Raw genomic sequence first — 11,757 nt, forward strand, 5'->3', positions numbered from 1 at the left:
TTTTGTTTCGTTTTTCTTTCGTCGTCGAATAATATCGATCCCAACGATCTTGATAACTCTTTACGATCATTATCTCCAAATAATATCATTTAATATTATTCTATATATATCGACGTTAAATTCTCTGTGATAGAGCAGTGATCGTAATACTTGTAGAACTTTCAGTATGCTCGATGTCCAGCGGTATCAGTGAAAGTAGCGGAAGTGGTACTGGCAATACTAGTTCGCAGCTTCAAAATCGTGACTTCAAGATTGTACTTGATGTGAAGTCTGGCGGTCCACAGGTTACCGTACATCTGGTAGCACCAACTATGCAGGTCAATACACGATTACGAATATCATTGTTTAATGAAATCTATTTTTTATTATGTTACGCGAAGAAATGTTTTTCTTCTTTCTTTTTTTTTTTTTCGTCTTTTCTAATAATCATTATACTCCCTTGTAATATCTTACAGGAGAAGGCAGCTTGGATAAGCGATATAAGTCAATGCATGGACAACGTACACTTCAATGATTTATTACATAGCTCGTTGTCGGACACCAGTTCCGTCACGATGCCGCAATCGATTAGGAACGATCCTAAGTTATTCAAGGACGACGTTGACATTAGGTTCAGTCGTACATTGAACTCATGTAAAATTCCACAAATACGTTCGGCCACTCCTGAACGTCTACTTCAAAGGCTAACAGACTTACGATTTCTTAGTATTGATTTCCTCAATACATTTTTGTTGACCTATCGTGTATTCACCGATGGTGTTACGGTGTTGGAAGCGTTAAAGAAAGTGTTTTATGAGACTGAACCACCGGATGCTCAAATGCCTAGCGGCTCTCTCGCGTGAGTAAGATAAAAGAAAATAAAAAAAAAAAAAAAAAAAAAAAAGAGAAAAGAAAAAAATTAAAAATTAAAAATTAACACCAGACTTATCGAATACCTTTGAACAATATTCAAGTTGTTAATCATGTTAATCATGAATATTAATTTTTTTTTTTTTTTAACAATTTGTATTATCTTCAATTATAATGTAAAAAGAAAAGAAAAGTAGATTTTATAAAATATCTATATCTAGATTTTATAAAAAATCTAATGTTAAATCGATAAAGAAAAAGTGAGAGAATGAATGAATTTTTTTTAGATCGTTAGATGTTTTGGGAAGTAACACGGGCGAGGGTCAAACTAACACGGAGGAACGAAGACGAAGTAGCTTTTCTCCTAGAAGAACGAGCGGTGCTAGTTCTGTCTCAGGTATGAGAATATAATAATTTCGTTGTTTTCAAATTAATATGAAGAAAAAAAAATAAAGAAAAGAAAAAGAAAATGCAAAATTTTCATAAAGAAAAGTAGAAGACAGATATGTATGTATTATCTGTTTATGAAAGAAAAATTGAAAAAAAAAAAAAAAAAGGTCGATCGTTTTAATCGTTCGATTAAACGAAAAATTATTTATTTATAATAAATTAAATTATTTATCAATTTAATATCTAATATGAATAAAATTTCACGATTGTTTACTTATTTAAATGGATTAATTCCTGCACATAAATATTCTTCAAGTACATACATACATATGTATATATATGCATGTTGATAAGAAATCGAATGAAATAAAATTGGCTTGATATAAAAACGAAAATATTTTTTTTTTTTATCTGTAATACTTAAATTAAAGATATTTTATTAATATCATAACTCCTTGGCGTCTTTGATATCGCATTATCTTCTTATACGCATGATATTTTACATATTACCCGTTAGAAGTCATTTGACGCCAGGGGGTCAAAAAAATGATAATCTCTTTTAATTAGGATACGAATCAGAAATTAGCGACCGTGATGCTAAGGGACATTACATGTACGAGTTTAACACTGGTGCACATATGTTAAATTCGAAGGCTCATCGACGTTGTCACAAAAGATGTGAGTATTTATTTTGTCATTCTATCTATTTATATCTTTGTCTCTCTGTCTGTTCTGTCTGTCTGTCTCTCACTCTCTCTTTATCTCTCTCTCTCTCACTCTTTTTCTGTCTCTCTCTTTCTCTCTCTCTTCCACAAAAAAAAAAGAAACAAAAAGGAAAATAATTCCTTGAAAGATAAAGTTAAAGAAAAAAAAAAAATAAGAAAAAAAAAAGAAGAAATTTATTCTTTATTAAATATTACACGTGTGACGTGCGTGTAAGCGTTGCCTTTCGTTGCCTTTCGACGAATTCATTGTTACCTTGGCTTAGTGGAAGAGGATCAACAACTAGGATTGATAACAGAGGCACCATCGATCATGAAACGTAGTCCTACATTGCAATCGTCGAATCCGTCCGTGGCTTCTCAATCTCCGGCAACCTCACGAAAAATCAACATCCGCGTGGACAATGATACAGAAAGTGATGGATGCCATCTCACGATTCCAAAAGTTATAGCCGTATCATCCAGTTCAGAAACGCTTACGGGTATAAAAACAAATGAATCATAATAAATGAATTTTTCAATCAATAATATATATATATATATACATGTATATATATATATGTATATATATATGTGTGTATGTGTGTGTTTGTGTGTATATAAATTTTTGTTTCCTTCTTTTTCGTCTAAAATATTAAAAATATTATTTCCATTAGATCGTCATATATTTACTCTCTATAACGTCATATTTATTATATATCCATTTTTCTCTTTCTTTAATTTACAGCTATGATGTTCTACATTGATCCAGATTAAAAAATGATTCAATAAGAAAGATAAAACAAACAGAAAAAGAAAAAGACTTGTGTAAGAGCTCGTAAAGAAAAAAAAAAAAGAATAATAATATCGCTAAAAGGGAAAAAATAAAATGAAATAAAATAAAAATCATAATAAAAAAAAAAAAAAAAAAAATAATAATAATATTAATAATAATAATAATAATAATAATAAATGAAACAACGTGTCAAGTGGCAACAATGAAAAGTTTGCTTTGCATGTACAACCACCAACTATTTATCTTTTTTTTTTTTATCATGACAAATTAATAGAGATTTATTTTCTTTGTCTATCTTTCTAAGTCTATCATCTAATTACAGATGCGACCGTGATAAGCGCACCTTCCTCACCGAGCAATTTAAGCTCGGTTACGTTGATTGGATCGACGGGTTCTGGATCTGGATCTGATCCTAGTCCTCAAGAAGGAGGCACAATTTCTAGAGGTATTTCAGAGGAAACAGATACGCCTGTAGCTACAGGATCAGCTTCAAAGGATGGTAAGTTAGTAACGTTAATTTATAATATTTAACATTTAAATTAATATTTTTCTTTTTTTTTTTTTTTTTTGATAAAAATAAAAATTAAAAGTTAATTCATAATAATTAATTTTAATTAATTTTTCACATACGTTTGTCCTTTGAGAACATTAACCTCACGATTGGATAGATTAATTTTGGATCGTAATGATACTCGATGACTTTTAATAATTCTATTTCTATTTGGCACAAAACTCCAATCTAATACTGCAAATAAAAATTTCAAATAAATTCAAATTATTTATTGTGATATAAATATTAACGTATCTCGGATATTATTATTGAACAAGCAGCATTGATTTATTTTCAATTTAAATTTAATTTCAATTAAATATTTTGAATATTCATCGAGATTACTCCTATAATATTTGAATTTGTACATTGTATATTTTTGGATTAATATATTTACATTATTTACACAAAATATAAAATAATAATGTTATAAACCGATCGATTTCAATCAATGCACGTACACGTATATAAATAAATCAAATTGAAATTAAATCCTTTTTCTTTTTTTTTTTGTAACGAATTAATTGATTTTCAATCGATCGTTAGTTTCGTCATAATTAATATTGAATAAAATAAAATAGATTATAAGTTTTATTTCTTTTTTTTTTGGAGGGGAGGGATGGGAGGAGGTGGAGGCAGGGGGAGGGGTAACAAAACAAAAATATAAGTACGTATAACGATATAATTCAAACAGAAGTACAATTTACGTATGCCGATCAACCGCTGGTGTCAGATAAGTCAACGGATTCTTCTGAGAGCGCAGAGAAAACACCTACAACACCTATTACACCATCAACACCTCGAATAAAAGATCACGAGATTGAAAAAGAAAGAAAGGAATGTACTGACGACGAGAAGGCATCATCGACAGTTGTTCAGACTCAGCATACCTCTAATCAAACTCAATATCAACATCAGTATCAGCATCAACATCAACATCAGCAACAATATCAACATCATCATCAACATCATATGGAACATAGAGCGTCCGTAGCTTCAGCGCCAGTTACTGGAATGAGAAGTGGCTCGATTTCGACCGTAGCAGGAGTACGTTAACGAAAATAGAACGAAAATCGTCTTTTCAAAAAATCCATTCTTTTTATTATCCTCAAATATTTATACATCAAATCGAAACAAAATTATCCTCTTAATTGACACGTAAAATGTCATTATTATGTGCTTATGTAGAATCATAAGGAGGATGGTATTGATGAAAGTAAGAAAAAAAAAAAAAAAAAGAAAAAAAATGAAAAGAAAAACAAAATAGAAAGAAAAAAATTTATGCATTTACTTAACTTTAATCAACAAAAAAATTAACATCGTGATTATTTAATTGATCAAATTCAGAAGAGAAAAGAAAAAATATTTTCTTTAACAATAGAGAAATGATGATAAATGTATTTATGGAATCGTAACGAAGATGGTAGATTGATGAAGGAAAAAAAGAAAAGGAAAAGAAAAAAAAAAAAGAAAATATTATCCATTTACTTAACAATAGAAAATTAACATTAAGATTATATTTAATTGATCGAAGTTGGAAAGAAAGAGAAAATAAGAGACATTTCAATTAATAACAAAGTTACGACGAACGAGCGAATCAGAATTAAACATTTTCAAATGAATGAACTTCTTAAGTAATCAGTATAGCATTTATTATAATTTTTTTATTCCTCTCCTTTCTTTTTTTCTTTTTTATATTAAAATATTCATTTCTAAATAAAATTGATCTCTCTCTCTCTCTCTCTCTCTCTCTCTCTCTCTCTCTCTCTATCTCTCTTTTTCTCTCAGTCTTTAAAAGATTAAATAAACAAATGCACATATTAATTTTTCTTATTACCGATAACATCATCGTTACGATTATTAAAACGTAGTAATGATCTTTTAAAATTGAATGGTGAGTTTGCAAATATTTTTTGAGACTCACTTGTATATATATATATATATATATTTATGATCATTTAATAATCATCGTCTTATTTGTTATATCTTTTGTTCGTTCGTATAGAATTATTGGGCCAGTAGACGATCGTTTCAAGAGAATGAATTATCTTCGTCGCAAGGAAACTTTCAGCATGATCAACAGGTATCCAGTAAAGCCGGCGTGGTAGTGACCAGTTTCCGACAAAGTCATCGAAGGTTGGTTTCGAGCTTCGTATAACTCGTACGTGTGATTTTTGTACGTAATCAGAGTGCGCATGTAGACTTTTAAATATACATATACGATATACATACATATATATATATGTGTGTGTATACCTATATATGGATACACGTTAGATACATATGTATGTAACGTATACATATATATATATATATATATATATATATATATATATATTTGTATGTGTATTATGGTTTGTATTGTTATTCGAATTTAGAATTGTTATTACGCTGCATTTATTTCTTTTTTTCAAATAATGACAAAGGTCTGTAATGTTAGGGCTTTAAATCGATCATGAATCGATACGTGTTATATAAATGTATAATATATCTGTGAATATAATAATAATTTTGTGTACAACGTGCGTAAAAATTATCTCTATTTCGTTGGTCACTTGTTGAGAGAGGAAAGAGAAAGAAAAAAAACAAAAGGAAAAGAACGAAAAAAAGAAAAGGAAAGAAAAGAAAAAACAATTTAATGTGGCAAAAAAAAAAAAGAGAAAAAGAAGAAAAAGAAAATTACTTTTCACGTTTTGTACGCATTGGTGCTTTATCATATCATTATTAGCATTCTAATTTACTATCCGTACCTTTTGATAATTATTGTACATGTAACGATTCTTTTTTCTTCCATACCTATCTTCTTAATACTTATATGTATTTATCGCATACAACGCAATATACATATTATTATATGTATATATGTTATCTCTATTTTCATCTTATAATAACATCTATTTATATATTGTAATAAAAAAAAAAAAAAAAAAAAAATTTTCCAAAGAGGCGATAGAAAATATATAAATATTTCTATTTACATAGAACATAAAGTTTTACCCTGATCAAACTGATTTGAAAAAAAAAATTAGCCTATCACCATAACCGGGAATATATTTCTATTATTTGTATAATCGTCGTTTTAATTAAACTGTAATTCATATGTTGTTTTGCGTCATTCATAGCATCGGACCCCAACCTATTTGGTAAGTAAGTGCGTTCATCTGTGCTTTTTGTAAATGATGCTATTATTTATTATTTACAAAAAATGACGCATGACGCATATACTTTGTCAGCTTTTAACGTAATATATTATCGTAACGACATCTATCTATCGCTTGCCTGTGCTTTCATTAGTCAAATCACACTTTCTTACACACATATGCATACACTCTCTTACACACACACACATATACATATATACATACATATACACACACATCCACATATATATATATTAACTTTGCATAGGTCCCGTTTGATTTTAATCTCACTTCTCGTGAATATTTTCCAATTAATTTTCTAATTAATTCTCTTTTACATACGAATATATACGAATATATATATATATATATATATATATATATATATACATACGTATATATTTGTTTCTTCTTATTATTTCGATGAATTAAACGAAATAGAAATAGTTCCGAACCTCGATAGTATATGCCTATGCTCACTGCTATACGTTTACACGTTGTACGTTTGCTGGGCTAGTCGATTAGATTGCACATTAGAACGTAGATTAGACGAAACTTTACGCGATGATCAATGATAATGATTAAAAAAGAATAGAAAGATAAGTAAAAATATTATTGGAGTCGATGTCGACGAGCAGACAAAGAAAAGAAGAAAAGAAAAAAAAGAAAAAGAAAAAGAAAAAGAAAAAGAAAAAGAAAAAGAAAAAGAAAAAGAAAAAGAAAAGAAAAACAGAAAAAAGAAAAGGAAAGAAATGAAATAAAAAAGCGCGAAATATATTTATACATATATATATATATATATATAAATATATATATATATTTTTTAGATTTATCATATGGTTAGAGCCAATTTGTGAAAATAAATTAGCGAATCGATGATACGATTATTTTTAATAGATTTTCGTTATTAGCCAATCGATATCGTACTATCAATTAATTTGTCATATCTCAGGAGCAGTACATCAACGGCAGCAACTGCCTTCGCTATAGCAACTTCAGCGTCGAGTAATCCACCAGACAAAGTACCTGGTAGATGCAGTGTTAGCGATGGAAATCATCGAACTGGTTCATGCCGTGATAAAAATAGAAGAAAGGAATCGGTTATGTCAACGGCAGCTACAATGCGTGTACTCAACGTTCTTCGACATTGGGTTTCAAAGCACGCGCAAGATTTTGAATTGGATCAGAAATTGAAAAACTTGACCATAGAATTCCTCGAGGATATCATATATAGTCCGAATCTTTTGCCGGCCGAACACAAAGCTGCTAGTCAATTGTTACGATTGATCACCAAAGAGGAACCTGAAAGTAACAAAGTCGATCTCAAGAAGCTATTGACTCCACCCACGGTGAGAATTCATTTTAAAGATTATAATAAAGGAGCATTGGAAGAAAAAATTTATTGCAATGATCTTTAGGCATTCGATGATTTTGTTTCTTTAAATGATGCCTATAAAAAAGAAAATAAAAAACAAATGTGAACAATTCAATGATTTATCATGAAATTAATGAAATTTAATCAGCTGTATATTTTATCGTTCATTTTAAAGGACGTTTATTTTAAAACGACAAAGGATATAAAGTGATTCGATTGAAAAAGTTTTTCTTATTTATTATTTATCAATAATTTTTCTCGTTTTTTTATCAAGATAAAATAATAATTCTTATTATTTATCAAAAATATTTTTCATATTACTTGTCGATTATAAATAATATCAGAAAATTAATTCATTGAAAATGTTTATTAAGCAGAAGTATATATGAAATCAATTGTAATTTGATTAATTAAAAAAAAAAAAAAAAAAAAAAAATAATTGCAAACAATATTAAGTTCAAGTAAAATTTCGTATAGATTAATCGTTAACGAAGTGAATTTTATGTTCACTTAATTAATTTCCAAATTTATTTATTTATTTATTTATTTATTTTTTCTTTTTGCATAATCGATTAAAAAAGTTTCTTTCCGATAAAAGAAATTTGTTTGTTTTTTTTTTCTTTCTTTTTTCTTTTTAATTATAAATTTCTCCTTTGTCAAATAAATTTCAGTTTAATCAATTAGATTTATCGACTCGAACGTTAAAGTAATCGATCGAATGAATTATTACAGTTGAATGTATAATTAAACGAAATAAAAAAAAAAAAAAAAACCATTTTCTTTTTCTCGATCATAGATGGCAAGTAAGGAAAGTATCGAGACTTTATCAGCTCTAGAAATTGCCGAACAAATGACGTATCTGGATCATCAGATATTCGTATCGATCGCTAGCGAGTAAGTGGAAAAAAAATTGTACGAATTTTTATCATGTAGAAATTACGATGAAAGAGAAAAAATATTAAAAGGAAAATGAAATAAATAAAAATAAAAATAAAAAAGATATGAAGAAACTTAATAACAAAAATATATTTGTCAAACAGAGAATTTCTTGGCCAAGCATGGATGAAGACGGACAAAGCGACACGTGCACCGCATATTTTATTAATGACGAAAAGATTCAATGAAGTCTCTCAATTAGTCGTTTCAGAGATCATTCGTCGAACAAATATGTCAGGTAGAGTAGCAGCAATCGAAAAATGGGCAGCAGTTGCGGATATCAGCAGAGTATTACACAATTATAATGGAGTATTACAAATTTGTGCTGCATTTACCAATACCAGTGTTTATAGACTGAAAAAAACCTGGGAAAAGGTTTCAAAAACGGTAAGATGATTAATTTAATTTTTATTATTAAATTTATTATATAATATATATATATATATATATATATATATATATTAGGAGGATCGGAAAGTAATGTCGCTTTCTTAAATTAAATTCAAACGAATAAATTTTTAACAATTTTTAACAATTTTTAACAATTTTTAACAATCAAATATCGACATGCGCAGAAACGACATTACTTTCCGACCCCTCTAATATATATATAATATAATAATATAATAATATGTAAATCAATACGTATTATTATTATTATTATTTATTTATTATTAATTTTATTATACTTTAGTTACATCAATATCATTTCTTAACAATATTTAAGTTCAAATATTTCATAAATAAATAATCTTTTGATATACAAACAAAAACACATAATTCCATTAAAAAAAAAAAAGAATATAATTCTGTACTGTATAATCTTTTTTCTATATATATATATATATATATATATATATATATATATATATAAAACGACAGGGATATTCAAAATGATCAAAGTTATTGATCTCACCCTTTTATAAATTTTTATTTTTTATTTGATATATTATATATTATATATTATATATTATATATATATATTTATTTAATATATATAATATATTAAATAAAAATTATATATATATATGATATATTATGTAAGTATAATATGTACACATATAATAAATATACGATATACAATATAATAATATAATAAATAATAACATAATTTTGTAATACGTTTATTTGAAACAATTTTATTTAATTTTTTGTAGACTAAACAAACCATAGAAAAACTTCAAAATATCGTCTCCTCCGACGGACGATTTAGAAATTTGAGAGACGCATTGCACAGATGCGATCCACCTTGTATTCCATATTTAGGACTTTATCTTACCGATCTTTCCTTCATAGAGGAAGGTACACCGAATTTCACCGAGGAAGGTCTATTAAATTTCTCCAAAATGAGAATGGTACGTTGATAAATATAATATGTAGTATAATAAGATGATTAAGCCATAATTAAACATTAGAAATTAATTAGAAATGATATATCTATATATACATTTCAGATAGCACACGTGATCCGTGAGATCAGACATTTCCAGCAAACACCATATAATATCGAGCTGATAACAAAGGTTACGAATTATTTATTGGATACGTCGTTGCTCCTAAATGAAAAGGATCTTTATCGCATGTCCTTGGAAATTGAGCCTCGTACATCGAGACTAAGTAATACGACCTTGATCAATTTGCCGCCATCTGTAAGTCATGCGTCAATGAAGTAAAAAGGCCGATCTCAAGAGGATATGGAAAAGAAATTATTGAACGTTTCTATCGATATGTAAAAACCCTACATACATATACATACATAAATATATATATATATATATATATATATATATATATATATGTATATATATATATATATCTATATAATTCTAAGATCATTTAAGTGACTACTCGTAAGATTACAACCGAGTAGCCCATTACTTTCGGAGTCTAAAATTCTTGAAATAATAATGATTATTATTATTATCGTCATAATAATTAATACGGTTAATTTGAGAATCCTCAACAATTTAATGCATCTTTCTATTGAAGGAGATGAAAAAAAAAAAAAAAGAAAAAAATACAAACATGCAAAAAAAAAAAGAAAAGAAAAAGGTAAAAAAAAAAACAAAAAAAAAACAAAAAAGCATGTATCTAATGCGGCCAACGTTTTCTACCAAATGTATTTAATGAAACAAAGAATTGAGTAATATTTGCGCTATTATTCTAAAGAAACCTAAAATTAATCGTAAGATTAATTGATACAGGTAACTCTTACGTTTTATTATTAGATAATTGTTCCTTCTTTTTTTTTTCTCTCTTCTTTCTGTTTCTTCTGTCTCTGTTTTACTTCCTTTCTCCTTTTACGCGAGTTTACGCGCGAGTCTGTCGGTCTTCATTAAAAAAAAAAAAAAAAAAAAAAAAAAAAATAAAAAAAAAAGAAAGAAAAAAAAAGAAGAAAAAAAGAAGAAAAAAAGAAAAGAAAGATAAAAAAAAAAGAAAAAAAGAGAACAAAAATTACCAGCATTATTTTACTAATAACAATAACAACAAACAATAACAAAAGCATAATATCGTATTCCGAATTATTAAAAGGAAGAAAAAAGAAAAAAAAGATGAAGATGAAGATGAGGAAAAAAAGTAGAAGAAGAAAAGTCAAATCTTCGCGTTTAACCCCGTCCATTAATACGACCATTTTGACTTATTCTTATCCTCGATCAAATTTTACTAATTTGATCTAACGTTCAATTTATTTTCAACAACGTTGGATCGCGAATACTCAAATCATTTTGCTCGTTCTAAACAAAAGGATAATCACATTTTTATACATGCACAAACGCTCGTACATGCACACGCATACACAAAGACAAACTTTACTTCAAAGCAATGTTTTTCCCTTCTAAACAAACTTTCCTCGAAACAATATGTTATTGATCAAAGTTTTTCTCGCTTCTTGTTAAAAAATTTCTCAAACTTTTTCAACTTTTCATTATTGAATCAGAATGATCGACAATGTTAAAAATGACGATTAGTAAATCAAACGATTGGATGGAAGTACAAAATGATGAATGATTATTCTCGTA

The 11,757-nt window shown here is 27.7% G+C and overlaps 1 protein-coding gene and 1 long non-coding RNA gene across 5 annotated transcripts in view; one reads left to right on the plus strand and one right to left on the minus strand.

Annotated features, from left to right (window-relative positions):
- The window catches only part of LOC118439960 (ras-specific guanine nucleotide-releasing factor 2), a 68,630-nt gene extending 58,147 nt beyond the window's left edge, over positions 1–10,483 (plus strand). Inside the window, exons 13-26 of one of the 4 annotated variants that reach the window (XM_035862262.2) lie at positions 157–317; positions 456–838; positions 1,137–1,246; positions 1,807–1,917; positions 2,228–2,443; positions 3,059–3,235; positions 3,981–4,333; positions 5,292–5,422; positions 6,409–6,429; positions 7,379–7,775; positions 8,598–8,695; positions 8,842–9,124; positions 9,895–10,092; positions 10,192–10,483. In XM_035862262.2, the coding sequence (XP_035718155.2) occupies positions 157–317; positions 456–838; positions 1,137–1,246; positions 1,807–1,917; positions 2,228–2,443; positions 3,059–3,235; positions 3,981–4,333; positions 5,292–5,422; positions 6,409–6,429; positions 7,379–7,775; positions 8,598–8,695; positions 8,842–9,124; positions 9,895–10,092; positions 10,192–10,410 (2,858 nt within the window). In that variant the 3' untranslated portion in view covers positions 10,411–10,483. The remainder of the gene's footprint in view (positions 1–156; positions 318–455; positions 839–1,136; positions 1,247–1,806; positions 1,918–2,227; positions 2,444–3,058; positions 3,236–3,980; positions 4,334–5,291; positions 5,423–6,408; positions 6,430–7,378; positions 7,776–8,597; positions 8,696–8,841; positions 9,125–9,894; positions 10,093–10,191) is intronic. The other 3 variants (XM_035862263.2, XM_035862264.2, XM_035862265.2) reach the window with 3 other exon arrangements.
- Positions 121–11,757, minus strand: part of LOC118439961 (uncharacterized) — a 24,948-nt gene continuing 13,311 nt past the window's right edge. Inside the window, exons 2-3 of the long non-coding RNA XR_014982968.1 lie at positions 2,218–2,436; positions 121–309 (exon numbers count right to left, since the gene is read on the minus strand). This is a non-coding gene — a long non-coding RNA (uncharacterized LOC118439961). The remainder of the gene's footprint in view (positions 310–2,217; positions 2,437–11,757) is intronic.

The sequence above is a fragment of the Vespa mandarinia genome, chromosome 14, assembly GCF_050613455.1.
Source record: "Vespa mandarinia isolate Hongniang chromosome 14, ASM5061345v1, whole genome shotgun sequence".
NCBI classification, from domain to species: domain Eukaryota; kingdom Metazoa; phylum Arthropoda; class Insecta; order Hymenoptera; family Vespidae; genus Vespa; species Vespa mandarinia.